The sequence below is a fragment of the Caloenas nicobarica genome, chromosome 2 (genome assembly GCF_036013445.1).
Source record: "Caloenas nicobarica isolate bCalNic1 chromosome 2, bCalNic1.hap1, whole genome shotgun sequence".
Taxonomy (NCBI): domain Eukaryota; kingdom Metazoa; phylum Chordata; class Aves; order Columbiformes; family Columbidae; genus Caloenas; species Caloenas nicobarica.
The window spans coordinates 78,129,646-78,154,349 of record NC_088246.1 but is presented as its reverse complement, the minus strand read 5'-3'; the positions used below and the strand labels follow the sequence as shown (position 1 = coordinate 78,154,349).

The 24,704-nt window shown below is 43.4% G+C and overlaps 1 protein-coding gene across 1 annotated transcript in view; it reads left to right on the top strand.

Moving 5' to 3' along the window:
* The first annotated feature begins 632 nt into the window (after positions 1–632).
* The window catches only part of PHLPP1 (PH domain and leucine rich repeat protein phosphatase 1), a 149,529-nt gene continuing 125,457 nt past the window's right edge, over positions 633–24,704 (top strand). The window contains exon 1 of the mRNA XM_065629113.1: positions 633–2,239. Within this exon, the coding sequence (XP_065485185.1) occupies positions 898–2,239 (1,342 nt within the window). The 5' untranslated portion in view covers positions 633–897. The remainder of the gene's footprint in view (positions 2,240–24,704) is intronic.

The following is a 24,704-nucleotide window of genomic DNA, read 5'->3' as shown; positions in this document are numbered from 1 at the left end:
AGAGCGGCGCCGCACTACGGGGCCCTGCGGGCAGCGAGGGGAAGCGCCGGGGCCTCCGCCATTCTCCGGGCTCCCGCCCTCACACACGGCGGGTCAGCGAGCTCTCGCACCAGAGGCCGCACGGCTCCCGGGGACAGCGGGGGCGGAGCTGCCCGGCGGGTCACGGACAGGGCTGTGACCCTCTGCAGGCCGCAGCGCCTCCTCACCTCACGGCGGGGCCGCGCAGCGCTGCGTGAGAGGGAGCGGGCCTCCCACACGCAACGCAGCGCCCTCCCGCCTGCGTTCTGGAGAACGGGACTGCGGCGCCGGGAGCCACCCGCCTGAGGGAGGGAAGGCAGCCCGCCACCCCCTGCCACGGGCAGCGGCAGCACCGCCCAGCGCGGCGGGCCGCAGGCGCTGCCGGGACTTGTAGCTGGCGGGTAGTGGGAAAGGGGTGGCCGCCGGCCATGTCGGGACTACGCTTCCCAGCAGCCCCCGCGCGCCCCCGCAACACCGCCTCTCCCAGCCCCAGGCACGGTGACGTTGTGTTTATCGGCGAGGCCCCGCCCTGCCGCGCGAGCGGTGGCGTCACCCTCGCGAGCCTCCCTCCCTCGCGCGGCGGCCCCTGTCAGCGGCGAGGCGGGGGCTGCTTAATATTCATGAGGCGCGGGCAGCGCGCGGGGCGCGGCGCCGGGCTCACTCGCTCTCTGCCTCCCTAATGGCGCTCGCGACAGCTGGGGAGCGGGGCTGAGCCGGGCGCGCGGCGCGAGGGCACCAGCGGAATGTTCCCCGCCGCGACGTGACCCCCCCCGGGACGCGGCGCCGCGCTCCGCTCGGCCCTCCCCGCGCCGCGCCGGGCCGCCGAGCGGCGCTCCCAGCAGGGCGGCGGCGGCGGCGGCATCCCCGGCCCCGCGGGCAATGGAGCCCGCGCAACAGCGAGCGAGAGAAGCCCCGGCGGCGGGCAGCGGGCGGGGGGAGCCGGAGAGCAGCTCCCCGGGCAGGAGGAGTCAGGCAGCGCCCGGCGCGGAGAACGGCGTGGAACCGTCGGGCGGCGGCGGGCAGCGGCGGAGAAAAGGGGGAGCCGGCGGCTTCGCTCCCCCCGCGGCGCTGGCGGCCGGCGGGACTCCGGCGGCCCCCGGCGGGGCCGGCAACGCCAACTCCCTGCTTCTGCGGCGGGGGAGGCTGAAGAGGAACCTGTCCGCCGCCGTCTCCTCGCCCGCCGCCGCTGCCCCCGCCGCCTCGCTGGGCACCCGCAGCTTGGACAGGAAGGCGCTACTGCTGAAGCCGCCCCGGCAGCTGCAACCCCTGCAGCCCCCGGAGCGGGACTGGGTGCGGCGGGACTTGCAGCGGGGCTGCGTCCACATCTACGAGCGCCACATGAACTGCTACCTGCGGCCGGTGCTCTGCACCCTGGAGACCACGGCGGCCGAGGTGGCCGCCCGGCTGCAGCAGCTCGGCCACCGGGGCGGCAGCAGCGTGGTGCGGGTGCTGGGCAAGGCGGGCGCGACGCCGCAGCCCCCGCCCGAGCCGGCGGCGGCCCCCGCCGAGGCGCCGCCTGAGCCCGCGGCGGAGGGGCAGCGGCCGCAGTCGGAGGAGAGGCCGAGGAGCCGGCGGGGGACGCGGAGCGGGCTGGCCGGAGGAGACTGCGGGGAAGCGGCGCGGCCCGGCCGCTTGCCGCTGGGCGGCAGCGCCGAGGAGAGTGACTTGGCCGTTGGCCGGCCGAGCCCGGCGCCCTCCGACTTCAGCCCCGGGCCGCCGCCGGCCGAGCTGTACCTGGCGGGGCCGCCGCTCTCCTGCCCTTCCCTCCTGGGGGAGCTGGGACCGGCCGGCTCCGACACCGAGAGCTTCAGCCCCAGCGCCGAGAGCGTCTCCGACCGGCTGGATCCCTACAGCAGCGGCGGCGGCGGCTCGTCCTCCTCGGAAGAGCTGGAGGTGGAGCCGGTGCCCCCCGATGGGGTGGAAGCAGGTGCGGGGCCGGGCCGGGGCCCCCCCTGCCCAGGGGAGCTGCCCCCGGGGCGAGCCGGGGGGGCGCCGGCGGGCGCGGCCGGCGAGCGGGAGCCGCCGGCGGGGGCCGCGTCGCCGGGGCCGCCCGCCCTGTACGTGCAGCTGCACGGGGAGACCAGCCGGCGGCTGGAGGCCCACGAGAAGCCGCTGCAGATCCAGAACGACTACCTCTCCCAGCTGGGCTTCCGGGACCTGTGGCGGGTGCAGGAGGAGGGCATGGACTCAGAGACCGGCTGCCTCATCCGCTTCTACGCCGGTGAGCGAAGCGGAGCGGCGACCGGGGGGAGCGACCCTTGGGGCGGCGGGCGCGGCCCCTTCCCCTCCCCAGCCCTTGGTCCGGCGGGCGGGGTGGGCGCAGCCCCTCTGCCGGGGCTGTCGCCTCTCACGGGGGAGGAGGTGGCCCGCGGGTGTCGCCGCGCCGGGGAGGTCCCCGGCGGCGGCGGGCAAGCCGGGGTGTTAGCGGCGCTCAGGAGCTCCGGGCTGCCCCGCAGCTGACGCGGTGCCAGGGCAGCCTCTCCTCCCTCCAACGCGTGGGTAATGGAGGCCGCTCTTCCGTTGTTTTCCGTTTCCAGCGGCGGCACTGGGCGTCCGGGGTTAATTCTGCCTTAATCTGCCGCTTTCCCTGGTGGCGAGAGACGCACCGGTGCCGCTGCTGGGCATGGAAGGGCGAAGGCTGTTCGAAGTGTTCGCAGGATGCCGGCAGCTCACTCAGGGCTGAGTTGAGCTGTGTGCTCCCTGCCCGCTAATAAGGGAGCCGAGGAGAAGGCGGGCTTATTCAGAAGAGAAAAGCTCTTCGCAGTTCTGCTCCTGAAATAGGTTGCAACTGTGCGGGGTGCATGGATTCCTGAGCTGAGAACGGTGCATGCCTGCAGACAAAATCCTGTACTTAGCTTTCTGTGCTGTTAGCATTTTGAATCCATTCTTCTGTTTGTTAGAGTAGCGGGACTTCACTGAGGGACTGAGGCGGTAAGCAAGGGAAGTACACAACTGTAGGGCATAGCTTTTGAAAACAGTCTAGTCAAAACGTTTATAATGAAAAGGCAGAAGCTTTTTAAGGCAGCTTTGCTGTTGCAACTTAACAGTACAGAATGTGGGGAGTATTGGGTGGAAAAGTAAGCTCCCACGTAGTAATTATGCAGCCTTCTGCAGTTTTAGAGAGGTTTAAAAATATAATGCGTGTCAGTTGAATTGCTTTGTATAAAATACTTATTGTAATCTTGGAGCTCCTTGGCTTTTAACCGTGCTGTCCGTCTCTCCAAGAAAGATAAATTGTTTAATGTCCAAGTAAGTGTTCAAATACCTAATAAGTTTTCCTGTGAAATAGGTAAGTGTGGTATCCAAAGACAAGGTCACACTAGCAAAGTAGCAAATGCCATCTACCCCCTTGCCCGGTTGGCTGAGCAGAGCTGGTCCTTCACTGAACTGTGAGAGTTCAGTGCTTTAACTCTGAAAAACATGGAGATATTTTTCTCGAGTGAATTCTGCTGAATGTCAAATAGAAACCGTAATGGCAGGGTAGGAAGGTGAGCAGTGTGCTGGATAAGTGCCCTCCTATATTCAGAAGGATGTGGGAGTTGTGGCGAGTGGTCAGTTCACTGTTTCTTCAGATTTCTTGGTTGGTTGTATAATGACCCCACCATAACGCGTGCAGAAGTGGTATTCATTCCAGGGATTTGCAGAAATAAGTTAGATATGCTGGGGTCAGAAAGGGGCTAAACTGTTTTTTTCAGATGATGATCATGGTCTGCATGGTTCTCTGCTGTGCTGTTGAGAGTGGAAGTCAGGAGGTGATGCTGGAAGGGATGTTGCTTCCTCTGTTTCCAGTCCTGCAGTTAAATGGGGTGCACAGACTCGTTTTAAAATGGAACAACCATGTGCCTCCTTTCCTAATGGGATGTGTTCTAAAGAAAACACAATCAGAAAATGTAGCCAAGTCTTACACACAGTGAAGCCTCTTTGCATGTAAGTTTTTTTATGCACGAGATGATTAATTCTATATGTTAAATGTGAATGTTCCAACTCTGTTTTATTTCGGTGTCTCAACTTGATTGCTAATGTAGCTCGTGCATTCCGGACTTCCTTGTACAAAACTACTAATAGAAATGTATTTCTATAAGCATACAAAGGATTAAATTAATGCAAATTTCTTACGGAAGTTCATATGCTAAGTAGTATGCCTCTGTACTTCAAAAGTGAAGTATTTTTTGAAATCCTTATCTCTTTGAGGGGATCTGTGATCAACATCTAAACCACCTGTGATCAGGTACTTGTAGCAGAATGGTTGCAGCATCTAAGGCACCAGACCAGCCAAAAACAGCTAAGAAAATATTACTGACATGTAACCATACTGATTTTATGTAACTGTCTTGGCAAGTTACCTCAACTTCCTTATTTTATTCCCTCCGCCCCTGAAGATGAAAGGAAGGGGAGACACTTGAAAAGGATACACATCAAATTAAACTGTAAAGGGGAGTGTTTTTTTGGCCCCAAAGTTAAGGTGTTTTGCTTAGGAGAAGTACCTTTTTTATAAATGATCCTCCAGGATCATACCCTAAGGAATGCTTTAAACCAGTGATTTCCTGTTTCTGTGGCACTTCATTGGTTTAAGCAGCCTGGCTTGTCCCAGTGGATACAGAACCACTGGCATCTCTATCCCTGTAATTTCCTGCAAGCTGTCTCGCTAGGATTTGGTGATCTTGGTCTTGTAGTGATGTAAAACGGCATAAACCTAGGCTGGATTTATTGCTTTGCTTCTAGAAAGAATTCTTTCACCTAATCCCCGTGGAGTAGGGAGAGAAGAAGAAAGCATGGTGGTGACTTCTGGGCTTTTTTTATTTATGGAGATAGGCAGTTTTAAGGCTGGAAGATTGCTATATTGAAACTTCACATTACAAATTCCAAATAAGATAAGGTTATACGGGCAATTATTTTAGTGATTACTGTAGGCTGGTAATTTCTCTAGTTGTGGAATCTGGAAAGTACATATTTAAAAAAATGCTTGGAGAACTGCAGAGAATCAGGATTTTTCATGGCTATAAAAAAACTTTCTTAATAAGTATCAGTCTACAAATATTCTGTAAATGAAATATCTGTTCTTTAAATGCAGAATTCCACATTTAAAACCCCCCAAAACCAAAATGCGGCATTAAGAAGGTAAAAGTGCTTCCTGTACGTTGCTTTGGTTCATTTCCAAACATGGTTAGTGCATCTTTCTTTTGGTATCTCCTCTCCTTTTCTTACTCTGAGTGTATGTGTGGTTGATTTCTTCAGTCACGTGACTCTGAGCATTAAACAGGTAATACCGTTGCTAAACCAAAACCCCTACAGATTTAAGGGTCTGATCCCACTCCCTGTAACATCAGTTTGAGCAAAACTGGGCATTAGTGACTGGTCATGCATGTCAGCTTTTCTCTCTGTTGAAATCTGTCTCAACAAAAGATACTGTCCTCGAAGTATTGAAATACTTAATCTCTGTTTAAAACGATATGGTTAAATAGCTTTCCGCTGAGATATTATGTTACTGAGTTATGGAACTGTATAAGAATCCATAGTGCAATTACAGTCATGATATTGTCGCTGGGAGACCGATTAGGTCAGACTTACTAAACTATCCTAAACCCCTAAGAGTGGCTGTGATCCAGAAGGCTTCTCGCAAACAAGTTATAGTATTCCTTATTGCTCTGTAAAAATATTTTTTGTAAAACACAAGTTGTCCCAGTGGCCTTGACTTCTCTATAATTTGCATGTAGAAAGAAAAATAGACTAATATACCAATCTCGTTAATTTAAAAACTGCAAAACCGCTTGTTTGTTTTGAGACTTTAGATCAAAAACAAGCATGGAATCTCATGCAGTGCTGTTTTCTGGAGCATCTGCATGGCAAGGAGTGTGATAAACATCTTGGTCTTGAAGACTGGTTCAGTACAATAGGTGTTTGAGGCTTTTTTGGTTTACTACTGAAAGGTGATGTTATTTGTGATTCTGGCACTTGGCCACTATTAAATTCTTTGCTCTTTGATGTGACATAGGGCTTCTGCACCTGCTGGTGTCATCAAATATATCACTTCAGTAGATGATTGCCTATAGGCAGCTAAGAAATGCCAGATGTAATTAGTGGTGTTAATTTTGCAACTGGCTGTCAGATTTTATTTGAGAAGAGATGCTTTTTGCTCATGTGGCCTTTCAGAAAGTTGTGAGGGGGGATGAATCCAGCTTTGTCTTAAAGTTCATTACAATAAATGTTGCTCTGTCCAGTATGAAGACAAGGATGGGAAAATCTCTTGTCAGAATCCATCACAGTGATCTAAGCAGTTGTTTAGTTGTTGTTCTGTGTTGTGTTTTTTTTTTTAAAGTAGGGTCACACTAAGACTTCCTGGTATGTGGATGGAAATGTGTTTAGATGCATGCTTGCTTTTACATGAAAATACCATAGGTCTGGCAGTGCTGAACTTTGTGGAACATGACATGTATTGAATTGCTAGCTGCTTGTTGTGCTACTTGGTGAATAACTCAGTTCAGCTATTTAATACATAAGTAAACTTGATTTAAGATGCATAACTGCTGTTAAGGGTGGAAAACGTGCCAAAGACAGACCTGCTTCTTAACTGAGGGTAGAACAGCTGTGCCATAAAGAGCTTCTGCTTTTAGAGCCCTGGCTTAGTTCTGAAATCCAGTATCTTATTTAACATGAAATAAATTAATTCATATTAATGTGAATGGATTTTTTTTTTTATTTGCAGATATGATTGGAAGGGAGAGGTCTTGGTGAGCTTGTATGAAACAGAAAGGAAATACAACTTCTGCCTAGGGCTGCCGTGATCTTGTGGGTTTTTTTGGTTTTGTGGTTGTTTTTTTTTCTTTCTAATGTGACTTGGATATACATTCTTTTACTTGGTAATCATTTATGTGTTGGCACCTCCTGCAAAGAGAAGTAAGAGAAATAATACCTAAAACTTGCCACTCTGGGAAACCATCTCATTTCAGTTAACTTAGCGTGTTTAAATCCAAAACTTGGTCTTTGATGGGACCCAAGCAGTGAAATTTCTAGTCCTGTTCCTCAGGAAGGTTGAAAATGCCTGCAGTGGCGTTGCCTTTCTCCACCTGTCCATGTGCATGGCCATTTGCTTATCTTCTCACCCTCGGAACGGGGTCTTTCTGAGTAAGGCAGGCAGCTTTCCGAGGCTCTGGGGGTGCTGCAGCCGCTCCTCCTGCGCAGGAGGAGCTGTGCAGATAGTGCTGGAATGCTGGCGAAGCCGCAGCTCGGCTTTGGTATGTGACAGCTGTTGAGTACAATGGTTTCTGCAACTTTTAAATTCCGTTGTGCTCCTGGCGAGCATCCATAATTTAAGTATGTGTGAAGTACCAACATGGGAGATTTCAGTGTGATGTACATGAGAGTTACTATATATACTAAGTATGTAGTACCTAAATTGGTACACCCAAGAGGTGAATTTCTTCAGTGCTGCAGCATGAAATGCAGCATTCTCTTTTTTCTTTTCTTTTTGTCTCTTTATGTATTGTGAGATGGTTCTTCCTTCCATGTCTCACTATTTCCATAATTCTTTTTTTTTTAACTCTGCATAAACATCTGCTTGGTGATGGAACTGCTGATATACCTAAAAGCCCTTGTGCAATTAAAACATCCATCTGTTCTGTTAGGACACTGACAGACTGTGCTGTGTCTGAAGCACTGTGTGGTTCTTGGGAAGATACTACTTAATAGTACAAAAAAAGAAACATTTATTCGAAACGGCATTAGCAACTGGTATGTGCTGCTTAACTACCAAAGACTACCTTGTTTTATAAAACAATATAAAGAGAGATTTCTTTGCTATCCAAGCAATCCTCTGGAAAAGAACCTGTTATTAAACATGTCTGAGGAGGTCAGTTTGGGAAATATATGCATGCAGGATTCCATAGAACAGAATCTTAGAGATGGAAATCCTAAAGAGTACTACTTGTTACACTGAGCTGTTTGATTTGGAGGGAACCTGTGCCTTGCATGCTTACAGCTACATTTAAGGGATGGTCATTTTGAATTAACTGTTTAAGCTATTAGTATCTTGATTTAAACAACTAAAAAAATGAAAAAGAAACTGAAGACTGACTTGAGGCTTTCTACTTGCCTTAGACAGTAGAAGTAAAGGCACTTTTGACTTAGTTTTCAGTGTTTCATTATTTCACTGCTTGTGGAATGTGGCACACTGGCATTTTAGGGCAGATAAAATAAATCTGCATATGTACTTGTTTTCAGCTTCCCTTGACTCAGTTTTATTGCTCTGTTTTAGACCTTTTTCTCAAATAAGGATTTGCACTCTATTAAGTCATATGTCTGAAATAGCCGTATAGTAAATTTATTCTTTGACCTAGAGAACTCAGTGTTGCTTTCACCTGTGAGATTTTTTTGTTTGTTTGGTTGGTTGGTTGGTTTTTTTGGGTGTGGTGTGTGGTGGGTTTTTTTGGTGGTTTTTTTGGTTGTTGTTTGGTTGTTTGGTTGGTTTTTTTATAGGTATCTTCTTTTTTGGCGGGGGGGGGCGGTTCAAATAGAATAGACATTGATGCTTGGAGTCAGTTGCAGTTTGTGTGGGGAAACTAAGTAAAAGGGGTGGGGTGTGGCGTACCGAAGTCTTTTGTTTTGTAAGCTTCGCTGTCTTGGCCATGCAATTCCAGCTTGGTTTTTTCCTTCTCAAAGATATTTGAGAGAAATGTAACCACCCTTTGTAAGTAACTAAAAAGTTTTAAACTCACTGAAAAATGAATGTCTAGACTTGGCTCTAAAACTGGAATTCTGAAACACTAAGCTCTTCACAAGATACTGAAGAAACTTCATAGGAAGACAATGTCCTCATTTTAAAAAATAATCAATAACCTCTTGCTTATTTTAATCACCTGCAAGTTTGGAAACCTAAGTTAAAATTTCAACTGTATGGTACTGGCAGTTGAGTATAGATTTGAGGTAGTTAAGCTCTGCACATTTCATGTCAAAGTTTCTGGGAAAATTCTAGATTTTCAGGTTCCTGTTTCACTCACAAGTGCCTTGTTTTATTTGTGTAGATTTTGCCCTTCAAATAGCTTTTCTAGACACATGAGTTAGCTGCAGCATTACCTTTTTGGAGAGAATAATTTTTACATTTTTCACTATAAAATAATTTGTATTTGCTGTAGAATATTTTTTTTTCCAATTAGGCTGGCATTTATCTAGTATGATATCTTAACATGGATACCGTTTTCCAAAAATAACTGGTGGCAAATTTTAATTGAACATTTTCCAACTGATTGTTGTTAAATACTGAAGCCATCTTGGGTATTGCAGAATTTTAGATTTAAGTCCTTTTTCTTTATGATATATTTTGACTCTTAATTTTCTTTTTAACATATGTACGCTATATGATAAAATGTTACATGCAAAAAATAGATATCACTTGCCTGTTGGAATGCAGCAGCTGTCCTAACAGCACAGAATGGTGTATGTGGGTTGTAAATGAATAACAATATTGTGTCCTGCTGAAATTCTATTCAGGATTTCAGGTAGGCAGACTTAATAATAAAAGTAGTTTTACGTGGTGTCCATGATGGCATACCCACTTTGGTATATGCTTTTTTGAAAACCAAACCAAAAAAAGGCACTGGCAATAATTGCCGTTTGGAGTCCTGTCTAAGTTGCCATGTCTGTGGTCATTGCCTCCATACCCTCGGTCACTGTCACATAAAATCATTTAATTACATAAGTCAATAGTCCACATTCTTTATGCCAGTTGTCACAATGGGAATTCCTCTTGCTTCCCTGTTTAGCTAACTAGCTAGTCCTGACCCTCTGGGTCTGATGGCTGAGACTTTCCGCTCCTGTGGTTGTGGTGAAAATATGTAGAAGAATGGAAATGTTGCAGAATCTCTTGGGGCTGTTTGTGCTCCTCCCCGCCAAATTATTTAAGGAGCAAAAATTGTTCTTTGAAGAACATTGGATTTAAAAATGACAACTGCTGAATCTGGAAGTTAGACCTACTGGAGTGAGGAGTCATTTAATTTCACAACATAGCGTACTATTCTTTGAAACATTTTCTGTCGATGGGGAAGTAAAATTTCTTCCAGCTGGCTTTTGACTTATTTGGAGGGATGCTGAAAATACTCATTGCCCAACTAACTGTATTCCTCAATTTGACAGCTAACTATTTATGTATTGATGTAAAATACTGAGTTTCGGGGGATTTTTCTCTTCAGTTTCATCTAGCTTAGTTCTCGGTGTAGAAGGAAAATCAAATTGTGTAAGTGGAGGAGATTTTTAAAGTTTGACTCAACATTTTTTGTGGGCCAGAGTTAAATTTGGCCCTTTACAGGGTCTTAGTTGTTCCTGGTCTTGTCCAATGGCAATGGGAATCTTCAAGCTAACTTCACTGGTGTCTGAATTGTATTCGTAATTCTCAAAACCCCATAATAGCCACAGGAACTGATTCCTCTCATCTGCAAGCACTCTAAGTGCCCTGCCAACTTATTTAAATAAAGACAAAGCAGTGGGCCTTGGTCCAAGGGGTAACGAGGAATTGGAATGCCTTTGAAGTTCAGGACCCTGGGCTGTAGGTGCCATTTACATAAACCTCATTATGTAATCTGAATGCAGTTTCTTTTCCTGTTTGTTTGATTTATAAGTCTTTGTGTCCAGGAGAAAGAGATAGTAAGACCTGTAATTAAGATAAGTAGCAGGCCACTCCTTTTCTGAATGCATACTCTGGCGAGGAGAGAATTTTATATGCAGCATTAAGGGTAAAACAAAACCTGTGATTCAGGCACCTTCAGTTGATGAGAATAATGCCAACTCCTTTCCTTTGAAAAAGCTGCATGCTTCTTTAAACAATAACTATGCCTAGTTCAACCTATTATTTGCTTTAAAATAGACGACACAGAAAAGCTTAAAGTTCTTACTAGCATAAATTTTGCTTTTATATAAGTCACAGATTGTCTTCATCTAAGCAGCTCTCATCAGTTTTGAAGCTACCTTGAAACTAGCAAGTTTCGAAGTGGATAGTGAGTTTTCTGATCAGAATTGCATACAGTGCCATTTAGTTGCTCTCAGTCAAACACTTGCTTTTTCTTCCTGTCTGATCTTCTCTAGCCTTTTTTTAAAGCAGATAATAAGCAGTAGCACTGGGTTTGTGATAAAGAGTCCTGCAAGCAGCAAAGCTGACTACAGATGCAATCTACTTGCTCATAAGATGATTGGTCAGATCTACCGCTGACTTCTTATCACCAGTTATTTTATGATTATTGACTCAAATTGTAAGTGATGGAGGAACATATTTTTCCTTCTCCTGTGTGTTACTTAGTGGGACAGACAGACCTCTAGGGGACAACAGTCTCCATTAGCAGTCATTTTATTTATGAGACTTAATTGTGTCTGAGACAACGTAATATTGTATGTCATGATTTGCTTTCTGTGTCTACATATATTTGCTCTCATGCTATAAAGCTTGCCTGTTGGAATAAAAAAAGTTAATGACAAAACCTGTTACGAATGAAGTAGTGGAGCGCCAGGGAGAAGGCTGGCGTGTGTAATGTACTGACGTGGATGGGCTAGGGGCTCTTGGTTTCTTCTGGTACCCGTATTATGTGGCTACAAACACAAAGGCAAGATAGTTTGCAGGTTGCAAGCGGAATGTTTCTCAAAGTGAAGTTAATCACATGTGTGTGGGAGATGCAATTTAACATTTCAGAAATACCAACAGGAGCTTGTTGAAAGCTGTGTAGCATGTAATTATACAAAAGGTTTTTCTTCCCCGTTTCGGTCCTGGAGTTGAGGATTTTTAATGTACTGTCTTGGTTAAAAGCGTGGAGCTCTAAATGTGGTTGTGTGGATTAAAATTTCAATGGTTAGAAGTAGACCTGAGTTTATAGCCTTTCAGGGCAAACATTTAACTTTTTTGTCTTGGGTGTCCTAGCTAATAAAAGAAAGGACTGGCCAAAAATGAGAATCTGAACTCTTTGAAGTGTCCAAGCACTGTGAAGTAGCTGTGGACGTGTCTTATCTTTTTTTTTCTTTTGGTGGCATGAAAATAATGTCTCTTATCTGTATCAACCAAAATAGAATCTGTAGTCTGTATATTCCCTGTGAATAAACCAAAGATTAATGTGATACATTTCAGACTATTAAATATAGAAACTACTTCCATTTCATAACTTCCAGAACAATGGTATCATCTGTATATTAATTCCCTTTAAGATTATGCTATAGCACTGAGAACTGCTTTGTTCATGTCTCTTTAATCTTCTTAATCAAATGACAACTTTAATTCCTGCTAATATGGGAAGAGTACATGAAATTATTTTACTTTATTTTGCTTTACAGATTCTATCTTAGAAGTGTCTGTTGTAAGAAAAAAATCTTTTGGAATGTTTCTTTTCTGAATCCATGTGATAAAACATCCTGATTTATTTTGCAGCTTCCAGCTTTTTCCTTCATAATTGAAACTTCATCAAAATATGTTGATCCGTATCGGGAGATATTGTAGTACAAAGACTAAGATGCTTTGTAGCCTGCAGTGGACTAAGTCGTATTCCTTCTGTCAGCATCAAAATTAGTGTTTCTCGGGAGAAAATGGTCTATTAGAGCCTGTGGTATCTATTATATTCAATTTGCAGCACTGAGTGGGGTGTGATCCTTTGTGTAGTGCTCCACTGGAGTGAGAGCAGTTTCAGTACCACTTGCTGCTTCAGTTTTGTGTTAATAGGACATGCAGTTTGAGTTCCTGGCAAATAACTGATATTACCTACAATGTGGAAATGGGAGTATGCAGATTTGCAGAATGCACCGTGTTGAGACTGTCCGCAGATCGCAAAGCCTAGATCAACTGTAGATCCTTCTAGCCTAGAATATGCAGCTAAACGCTTATTTTTTCTCCATCCTTTCTCCTTCTGGAAGTTTTCAGGCATTCTTGGCTGCACTTGCCAGCTCACCCACTTTGTACAGTTTTAGTCCTCTTGAAGATTTTTAGAGGTTTTGTCTGCAATGCCCATTTGTCAGTACAATTCTTTGTGTTGATCCCTCCGCCTGCCCCTGTATTTATAAGTCTATATGTGAAACAGTACCGCTAAGTTACTCGTGGAGAAGAGCATTCATTCTAGCACGGCTAACGTGAGGCTACAAAAATGAATAAGCAAAATTCTCTCCAGAAACTCACAGTTCATAGCTACAACAAATTGCTGTGTCTGTGTATCTTAACAAGGTAAGATCAGGCAAGGATGTAGTCAAAGGAGGTAAAAAGAGCAGAGTCTTAAAGGTGTTTAAGAGATGTTTTACCTTTATATTACAGAAACCAGCATGTGAAAAGGTTTTGTTTGTTCTTTAAATAAAAAATACTGTGTGATGTGTATGTTCTTCACCCAGCAGTGCATCTCTTGCAAATGTAGGATTTTAAGAGGCAAAGGTTGTGGACTGCATAATGTTCTCAAAGTGCTTGTCTATTAGAAGAGTTTGTAAACTGGTTATGAAAGGAAAAAGGCTAATCTTGCATAGTAGGAATTATGGCTGAGGGTAGAAGAGTTCATGCTGTTACAGCCCTTGAACCTAAAATTGGATATACTGTATCTTTAACATTAACATGACTTGTAAACAGTGGTATTACATCTGGCACATCCATAAGGCTTATGCTTTTTAGGAATGCATACAGTAAACGTGGAAGAGATTTGACATTTGGCACTGTTCTCTCACTTCCAGTCACCAGCTAAGCTAGGCATGATCAATAGGTTAAGTTAAAAAAAAATGCAGTTACTAATCATTGTCCTTTCTGAATTATGAAGGAAGGTACTGCTAAGGAATATGATACAGGGCAAGTCTTGTCTCTTCTTGTAGCCTTGAAAAAGGACAGATTCCTGATATGCAGGTTCTGGGAACTCAGCGTGCAGACTTCTGTCCAGGAGAGATTGCATATGTGTACTCGTCACTGGTAAATGCAAGAACAGCTGTAATTTTGATAGGGCCACACTGTTGTTGCGCCTATACATTGTCTTTGTTCTGTGAGGTTCTTAACCATATCGCACTTAAAGAATTGATGAGTTGCCTTTCCAGATACAGTATTGTTACTTCAGGTTTGTTAGGCAAGCCTTAATCAGAGATGTTATATGACACTCTCTTCAATAGGCCCGTTGGCCATTGCGCCTTGGCACTCTATGGGGTTTTGGTGGCACTGGCTTTTTTCATGTTCAGATTTCACTTTTGCTCAGATCTTTATTGGTCATATCCACTATTTTTCTAAATGTATAGGGCATGTACTCAGTTGAAAATTGTTTGAGCCTTTCTCCGTAGACATACCTGTACTGCTTTACAGCAAAATGTAGTGGTATGCAAAGACAGCTGGAGACTAATGTTTAACCTTCATACATAATGTAGATGCTGTCAATACCAAAACAAATCCTGTGGCATTAAGTTAATAGCCACTAATTTTTTCATAGCAGAAATGCCTGAATATAGCAGTGTCATCATCCATAGTAGCAGGGAAGTAATGCAATATCCTTATTTCCCTAATGAAAGATTAGGCAAACCTTGTCTTATCATTTATACATAAACATCCCATTTTGTCTTTTCAGATCGTCTTGAGCATCTCTGCACTGGAGTTACTCTTTTCCTTTTAGCAACTCAGGAGAACATACCCCCATGGGACTGTCTGCAGACAGGCACGATTGGCTTCTTTGCTTTGAATGTGAATATTTGTTTCCCTCCCTTTTTGTTAGTGAAAAGCATGGCAGCAGTTAGTTATAAGTTGCATTAAGCCACGTTGGCATGGCCGCTAATCTGAGTGTTTCAGTATGATTTGAATTGATGGAGGGCTGTCATCTTTCTCGCAAGGCACAAGGATGCGGCGCTGGTATCAGTAGAGGTGTTACGTGCAACAGGCTGAGTTCCTGAATCGTAATCAGGGCTAGCTGAACTGTAAAAATGAGTTCACTGTGCTGTGGGTTACTGTAATCTTTCCCACTATCTGTTATTCTCACCCTATTCATTTTCTTGCATGTTATGTGAGGCTGTTGAGAGATTCAGTGAGCAGCAGTGTTCTCAATAAGAGGAAACTGCTTTGATTTTGTTTCCTAATAACCTGTAAGGCAAATTGCTGAGTGCATTCATTCCTTGCTAGTTATAAAGAGAGGGAAGTTTGCACATGGTTGGAAAAAAGCAGAGAGTTTTTGTCATCTCACTGTTTGCTAGCTGTAGCTACTCTTATTAACGTGTATGTTTTAATTTTTACTGAAGGCAGTTGAAGTGAGATGAGGGTTAGAATGCTGACACGTGAGTGCATCTGGTCAGGGGTTGAAGGTACAGGGGTAAATACTGTTGTAGCTTGCCTGCGAGTGTTACTTGTTTCCCGGTGAATGAAGAGCGGAGGTGAAAAACGTGAGATGAAGAAGCAGCAGCGTGGTTTGTCTGCAGACTAGCTGGTGAAGGCTCTGGCTGCAGGCAGAGCAGCGATCTGCCACGGTCACCAGCTCTGCCGGGCGCTGGCAGGACGGTGGTGGGGACATGGCCCTGAAGAGAGGAGAAGGTTGCGGCAGAGTCACTGGGGCTGTCTGTTCCGCGCAGGCACTGGGGACAGGGTTTCTTTCGTATGCTGTCTAATAGATTCAGCCTTTTATTTTATCATATAATTAAATAACCGAGCCTTTGTGAGGCTCCTGAATTCCTTTAATTTAGCGGCAGTACAGAAGCTGAATTCAGAGCATTCATGGGCCTGTACTATCTCCCTGACTACTTGCCAGGTCTATTCATGCTGTTCTGAGTGCAGGAAGTTCTCACATTCATTCAGGGTTGTGGGGGGGTGGAAGGCGTTGTGTGGTTGGCTTTATTTATTTATTTATTTATTTTTTAAGCAAGGGAAATGGTTATAAGGAAACTTCTTCAACTGTTCCCTTGGACCAATTTACCAACTGTTAATCTGTGAGTAAATAATGGGAACGGTTTATACACTTGGCAGCTCTTGAGAAAAAGCAAGGAATCATGAGAAGTTCACAGTCCACAGCCCCAAGATAACTGAATACTTTGGTATGTTAGGATTTGCCTGAACAGGGCTAGACCAGGACTTTTTTGTTAGCACATGTAGCGTTAAACATTCTGAAGTACTGAGTTTGATGAGGAAAACTTTACTCTGGCATGTGGTAGCTGGCTGCTTATACTTAGCTTGCTCAAGTTAAATAATTCTTTCTCTACTGGACTTTATGCTCTAGCTGATAGGTTTGTCGTCTTTTACAGACCATTACTAATGCTGTGTTGAGGAGGGGATGAGGAATTGCATTTGCTGCCTGGTGAGAGGGGAGAGTGGTAACAGTGGCTTTCCTTTGCTTCAAGGGAAGGGTAGAGAGAGGACAAGAAGGTGAAACAAAACTGAGAAAGCAATGACTAAATCAAAGTGAGTACAGAGGAAGTACAAAATGCTTTGCAAACTTAAGCATGCATTTCACTTCCCAGGAACTGTCCCACATCTCTAATCTGTGGTATCTAATCTTTATAACTAGATACCACAGTGACAGACAGAACTGACATGTGTAAAGTGCATAGGAGAAAGGAAAGTGACTTCTCAGTGTGGGTTTTCTTCTGGTACAACTGATGCGTTGTGGGAAGTGTACAGCTATCTAGGATGAGTATAGCAGGTATTCCACAAGTTGTGTTTTCACCAAAACAAACAGATTTGGGGTAGTACTGACTCTCCTGCAGAGCTGGTGTTCACTTATAAACTTCTGTATCTGGATCCTCTGTTGCAAAATGGAAAGAGAATTGCTTGACAGAACAGTGGGTATCCACCATTTGGGAACTACGAATGAGCAGGGAAGTCATAGCTGAAAATGGTTTTATGTAGACAGAGTGAGCTACATCTAACCTGTTCCATTTGGAAAGTGAATTGGAGGTGAGGAACCCAAAATTCATTTATCTGGCTCATATGATGTGCTGAAGTACAAATTTTTATGCTGGAGTATAAAACTTGCAAGCCGATGTGCCCTTACGAATAATATGTTAAACTTAAACTGCCATAAGGCTAAGAATCACCTTTATAAGATTCCACCTTTATGAGGATCCTGGCGTGCATAGAACTTAATGATTCCCCTGCTATGAGACTTAATTTGCTACTTTGTTGTCCTACAACTTTCTGCTCTTCTGAAAACTGAAATGGGTTTTTGAGTTGCATTCCTTTCCTGTGTAATTTTTGTAAGTAAAAGCATTGCCCTTATACTCTGACAAGGGAGGATTTGGGCTCTTTTTGCCCTTTTCTCTTTCTGTCCTCTAGCTTGCAAGTTTTAGAGATCAGTCTGAAATCCTCTTCATGAGATTAAAAGTGTTGTGAATGAAGTAGTTTTCTTAAGGCGCCATAGTTTCTGGAATCATGGTCTGTTAAGAACATTTACGTATGGATTATGGCACATGTTACCACACGTGCAACTGTGGAAGTAATGCCAAATGTCTGGATTGTTCTGCCAAAACCAAGGAAATAAGGAGTGCGAAATTACTGCCATTGGTTAGCCTTTTTGTATTGCTCATTTTTTTCTTTACTTTAGAACTATGAGTTTTGATTTTTGTTTTGTGTTACAAGTAATGGTGCTGAATATCTTTGGCAGCTTTTTCCTTTTAAAACAGCTTACCATTTTAAGCTATAAGAGTACTGTGGCAGCTTTGCTTTTTAGAGGTTTGTATTAAAAACCTTCTGCTTGCCTATATGTATAAAATTATATATTAAATATAAGTTTTCAATCTCTTCAAAGTTTTGAAGGTCATTACTTAAGCTTATTTTGTGGACTCAATTTCATAACAAGACAAAAAAGTGTATGGAAGCACACATTTGCTTCAAGGATGGTTTTCTGTTTTTTTTTTTTTTTTTTTTTTTAAACAGCTTGGGTGAGTCCTTAGCAAAATGGAGATAAATAGCATCAGCTATTCCACACGTTCTTGAGTGGTGGAGGAGGGGAGTATGTCACTTGAGGGAAGGTTTACAAGTTAAAACTCCTGTTGCCAGGCAGCCCAAGAAGTGAGTTGGCATCGCTTGGAAATGAGAGCAAATTGTGGGCTGATGTTGGAGCAGAGTGGACAATGGAGAAATAGAGAAAATGAAGAGAAACTTGGCTGTTTTTAAATTAGCTTGTTTTCTGCTTCCAGAATACAAACCATTAAAGAGAAGGTCACAATCTTTGAAAGTCTAACTGTATTGTGAGTAAGAAGAGAGCTGGGCTACATAGAAAGTGTAATTCCCTTCCCTTTTTTATTATTGTAGCTTGTTGTGGCGAGTTAATGACTGCTGTTACAAAATGGGGTGTTTGAACACGTGTAATTGTACTGTTGCTCCTCCTAGCTGTAAGAGTTGTGAGTAGGTGAATGCTCGAGTCCCCCTTTCTCCTGTAATGCCAAGTTTAGCTTCTGGCATATATAAGCGAGTTGAGCATTTGCCACAAGATGCTTCATGCAAGATACTACCACCTGTAAGGACCAGTCTCCACAGGATTGTGGTGTTCCCTCTGCTTGTCTGATCTGGTATTGGGGACCCGTCACATCGGCAAACACCTTGTGGATGCACTTCACACATAAAAATGTCTTGGTTTTTAATGAAAGCCACTTCTTGCTTGTCTCCTTTTCCCACCATGAGTGGTGTAGGATTTGGTCTGTTGGAACATATGCCTCTTGTCAGTGTGCCTGTGTTTAGCAGAATGTTGTAAGATAGTAATTAATGTTGTAGCCATCATGTGAATGGAAAATATTTCTGCAAACATGTCTATATATCTAGATACTTAAGAGGATGAAATTAGGCTTTGGAATTTCCCTCTGGTCCTGTTTAACTTAGTCAACCCTTAGACACTTTATTATGATAATAATGGTTATCTGCCATTGCTTTACTTTTAGTATCAATATTGCACTGTCCTTTGTGAGAGCATAATGTGCAAATCAGGACAGTCAGAGGTTATGTTGTTATGTTCTGTCATCTGGCAAGTTTCTGTCATTTCTTCAATTTACTTGTGAGTTTAAGAACTGTTGTGGTTGTTGCGTAGCACCTTTCTTGAAAATGTTTGAATATTTCTACTTCAAGCCTTGAAAGTTGGAAAGTACAGTATTGTAGGCATATATTAATTCACTGGTGTTCAGTGTTTGCCTTTTATAATGGGTATCAAAGACACTGATTTAGCTGGGACTCTGGCTTCTCCTAGGGTTCTTGTGTCCATACAGGATAAAACTTAACTGTGTAATCTTACTGATACAACAGCGCTGTTTTCTTTTGGTGTACATGTTTTTTGTGGGAAAAAAACTGTGTAGGCAACTCCAGTGGATGCACTATGTTGTCTGATTTTATTTATTTTTAAAATGATGTTTAACTTTTGTTTAAGTATCTTGACATAAAAAATATTTAGGAAAGCTTTGGGGTAGATGTCAAAATTTGCGGCACCTGGTCCTTTCCCCTCCATATTGCTGAAAATTGTGGGCAGTGTTGTTTTAGTACATACATTTCTTCCATAGTTATGATCTCAATACTAGGGGGCAAATGGTGAATTGCTTTTTCTCTCTTCCCATTCATTGTGTTATTTCATCTCTAGCAGTAACCATTCCACAAAGTAAAGAAGAGGTAATGCTCTCTTCTTCAGCAATTGAATAGTGCAAAAAAGAATGAGGTGACAAGGTAGTGTTTTCCAATGGCTACCTATGAAAGAGGAAACACGATGGTTTGGCAGAGCAGTGGCAGCCACAAGCAAGGTGGATTCCAGATGGCTTGGGTAAAGCATGAGTGTGATGAGAGAACAGTCTCTCTAGGCTGTACACACCATTCAGCTTTGATGCAAATGCAAGCACTGAAATCCTTTGTCCTAAGATTGCTCAAATGCAAAGTTCATGTACTGAAGCTTTTCACCCGATGCGTCTATGATGTGTCTTTCTGCATGTAGTAGGAGGATTCCTGCAAGTCGCAGGGATACTAGCAGAAAGCTAACTTCATCGCTGTACATAAAAAGGAGGAAAACATGTAGTAGAAGCATATTAGTCCTCAGCTGGCTTGCCTTTTATAAGCAATATTTGCAAGGGGGGTCCTTGCATCATATTCAGTGCAGCTGCCTGTTGTATTATTGCTCCTGCTGCTCCCAGGATTCTCCTGGCTGGAGTTTTTTATAGACCACTCAGTAACCTCTGGGCTTGTGTCCTGTTGGGAGTTCTGTCTTGGAAGTTGGGTGAGCAAACGCTTGTGAGTTGGAGATTTTTCTTTCTTCTCTCCCCCTGCATTTTATGACACTGACATAATGGGAAGTCACAAGAGCATGAGCCTTTTAGTTTCTGCGAAGGGCAGGTGGGCAATGCTACCAGCAGCACCGTTCCCCTATCATCCGAGGAAACCTTCCAACAAATTGGCTGGGTGCTATGCCATGCTGCTGCATGGTTGTCTAACGCGGTCAAGCATTTTTGCGTTTAAACTGACCTCTGTCCAGAGCTGTGTTCAGGTTGTGAGTATTGACATAGATGTTTGATGTGGCTGTGATGTTGGAACTTATAATAGTTTGCATTGGCAAGTTGCTAGGCTAAATCATCTGAAACTTCAGTGGCCGCAAATCTCTTAATAAAACTCTCAGCCTCATGTTGGCTTCTAATCCAGTGTGCGATTAGTTGCAAGGTATCATTGGAGCACTTTTCCAAAGTCTTAATTTGCTGGCAAATCAAGTTATTGCTTGAAGGACTCAGTTATTTCTTTCCTTCCACTTCTGCCTGAAAAAAAATTTAGATTTTGGAACTTAAAGATTCTAAGTGTAAAATTTAGAAGAAAAAATGGAGGAGATGGGAGGCATTTGACAAGCAGAAATTGCTTCGGTTTTCTAATAAAACAGAAAACGTCTTTTAACGTATTTAAGCTTCGTTCTTGCCGAGCTTCATAACAGGCTCAGTAAACCCTACTGATCAAGTATGTTATTCTAATTTTGTACACTTTAAACCTTAATCAGACTTCAGAGCGTTGCTTTCAAGCTCAGAGGCAATTACCTAGATTACTGAGATTAAATATTTGTGATTGTTGGAGTTTTACCACAGCTTTTGTTGGCTGTGTGTATGTTCTACTGCGGAAGGAAAAAACCAGTCATAGGCCAAGGGCATTGCTGTTGCAGTCGTTTTGGGGGCAGAGAAGGGGGGATGCAGAAGCAAATACAGAACTTGCTGCGGGGTGAGGAGGTCCAGGCTTCTCTGCCATCTCAATTGCCCTATTGCCTGTCAGAAATTACTTATTTTTGATTATATTGAAGAACAGATCATCCTTTTTTAAAATAATAGTGCTTAGTTTACAGCAGGGGAAGGGTTCTTGATTGTGTCGTGTTTTAGCAGCGCTGCTCTTGGAGGCTCTGGAGAGTCTGTCCCTGTTTGTACAGCACGGGGGAAATCTGACCCTTGAGTGCCGAAGGGCTGGTCTGGGCTGAATGAGGATGAAACCTGTTTCCTTTCAAGGGATTTCTGTACTGAAGACAGTGTTCTGTTACGTTTCTTCTAGAAAACTTCTTGAAGCAGCTGGTTTCCTAAGGCCTGGGGTTTAGGTGGGGCTTTTTGCTCGACTCTTACAGATATCAGTTAAAAGGAGAACATGCTACCTTGTGCTTAGAGACTGCTGGGCATGGTTAAGTAACACGGATGGGATCTGTGGCTTGAAGAATCTTGTTATTGTTTGTTATTTCTTTTAGCCAGTCGAAATACACAGAAATAGGATAAGCCTTCTGAAAGAGGGATCTTGCTTTGTCTAAGTGGGTGTATGTGGTGATGTTGGCTTGAATTTTACTGTGGTGCTGTATGTAACAATTCTAGCATAATTTGGTGTTGTGTGGTGGTGGTTGTTTTTTTGTTTTGTTTTTTTTGTGTTGTTTGGTTTTTTTTTATTATTTTTTCCTGCTGTGGACTAATATGCAGTATTTTTTCCCAAGATTGGCCAGTCTTTTTAATGGATGATACCAGAATTTTGTATGGAGGCTTGTGTATTTTTCTTTTTTTCCCCCTTCTTTATTTCTTATCTTTATTTGCAGTAGCAGGACTTTGCTGTGGAGTCACCAAGAAGTGGTGCCTGTTGAGCTCCATGCAGTTGATCTTACATGTTTGCATGGGCCTGGTGCAGCTCACCAGGGCATGCCACATGTAGGATTGCCTTCCATACGTAAGTTCTTACATCCTAATGTCTGTATGACACTGAGTCTGAAAAGCATATTTTTGGGGGTTCAGATGTGTAGTGTTCTGCAGGCAGTGTTTCTCACCATCTCCTTTTTGCAGTATTGGTACTTGGGGGCTATAGAGAAGCCTTAAAATAAGGTAAATGAGTGTCAGTACCATTACCTGTGCCTGTGGACATTTTTTGCATAGCTGAACAAGGAGTAGTGACGTCTAATTGTACCATCTTGTGAACATGCATTTTGTTATTAAAAACACTTTGTACAGTGGGGACTGTAAAATCAGATGGTACTGATGTGACGTCATTTTCAAAACATCTTAGTCTTATTTTTGAAATATTTTAAGTGAGGAGTTTGCCTCTGTCTCTAGAAATTGTTGAATTCTCACAGGCTTCTAAATTAAGCCTTCTTAAAAATAAATGTGTAAATATTTACATGATACCTTTTTTCAGTGAGTGTCCTCCCACATCTCCTGCTGCATACCATCCGATCCACTTATTACAGGCTATAGTTAGTAATACATTGAACCTGTGCAGTTATTCTATATTAAGTGTGATAATAATGTGATTTTTAGCACTAATCGATTAAAAACTATGAACTCCAGCCTCCTTCACCTTTGTTAATTTTAATGTCTGGATCCTGAAAAAAGATAAGTTGCATGCAGTTCAGTCACATGCTCTTTTAGGGATAAAAATGGATAAAGCTAGAACACAAAATTCATAGTGCCTTTGCTGATTGAAGTGTGAGACCCTTCTGTCAGGCTTTTTTGCATAGGAATAATAAAATGTGTATAAAGGCTGTGCATATGAAACTTCCTTTCTAGAACAAAGAGAACTGCATCAGTATGATGGGTAAAAAGAACTTGTTCTGCCTATTTTTAAGAAGCTCATCAAAGAGAAAGTTGATCTCTTTCCTTCTCCTTGGAAGGTGCTGGGTTGCCGCCTTGCACAGAAGGTTTGCTAGTTGTGTAGTTAGTGTTTTGAAACTCTGCAGAAGGCTTTCTTATAGAGTGTTGCATGATGTGTTACAGCTAAAGAAAACATTTTCGAAAGTCTTAAATGACAATGAAAATGAACGAGTAATGTGGAGGAATTTGAAATAAAGAAGACTGCACTTATAAAAACAAAAATTGAAGGTTAAGCTTGGATGCCCTAACTTGCATAACTTTTAAAGACTTAAGCTCCAGGCATAAACAAAACAATCCGTCCTGCTCTTCTCCAGAATAGCACTTGGTGCAGATTAGAGAATTGCCTCAGGGTAACTTGCACAGTAGTTGTAGTATCATGTTGACATATCTACTGACATCCTCTGCATCCAGAGGTCAGTAGAAAAGACTCAAAGGTAGGACAAAGTGGTATGATGATAGGAGGAGGTTGATTAAAACTAAGCCTTTTGCACTGCTACTGGTACTTGAGTTTTTTTACTCACTTTCTTCACTCTGCAGATGGCTGAAATGCTTGGAGGAAGTCCTTTTGCTTTGTGGCCTGAGTGTTGTGTGTGGTGGTCGTGGTGTTTTTTGGTTTGTTTGGGGTTTTTTGTTTGTTTTTATGGGTTTTTAATTTTTTAAAAATTTTTTAAATTTTATTTTGTTTGTTTTGTTTTCCTGGGAGACCTTTCGAGAAAAACGTTCTTCTGGCCTGCCTTGATGAAAAAGAAAGCAGAGCACCAGATAGAAAATTGTTTTGCTGGAATAAGTCATGTCTGCTAGGTCTTTTGGAGCTCCACATTTCAGCTAGGTATCTGGATGGTATTTATGGCATGGGAATGTTTTGGTGAGGGATTAAAAGACCCTTATTTTGGTCAGCATTACCTTGCTGAGGTTTATCGGAAATTCATCAGCTTGTGTAAGTTGACCGGTTACAAAGTGGTGTTGCTGTATAAAATAACTGTGTAACCCCTTTTGGAGCAGTTTTGTTGACATGCAGATGAAATGCTCACAGAGAGTTGACTTCCAGAGTAGAAAGTGTTGGCTGTCAAATGCAAATTTTAAAACACAGATAAAAAATGGATTGTTGTTATGCTAATCAGATATGCTCACTCAAATTTAAGGCAGATGTATCCTGAGAGACTTAAGAAGGTTTTTCTTCTTTCTCTGTGGTGTAGCAGGAAATACATTGGGGTACTTACTTACATGAGCACTGTTGGATGTGTTGTGTGCTGTGTGTTCTCCCAGAAGCATGATTAGATAGAGAACAGCCTTCTTAGCCAACAGAGCAACAGGGTAGCTCGGGCAGCAATTTTAATAAGACGATTGTATGTATGCAGATACTGTTTTGAAAGAAGCTTTCTTTGTTTGTTTAAAGCGTTGCTCCACAACTTTATTGCCCTCCCTGAAGCTCACCTTCAGACTGTAGCCAAAATGAATTGGTGGCTGTTACCTGTTTGTTCTTATGCTAAGATTCTAATGCTAAGAAGGAAAGATGTTTAAGTATAAAGACCCACTTCCCCTCAGAAGTACTGCATATAGTGCTGGTTCCAGGTCCTTCATGAGTGCAAGTGACTTTTGTAGGAAAGGAATGCTTCAGGTAATTGAGAAAGGGATTTACAAAGTTGATGGGTTACTTTACATGCTATCAAAATGGAGGCTGGGGTGTA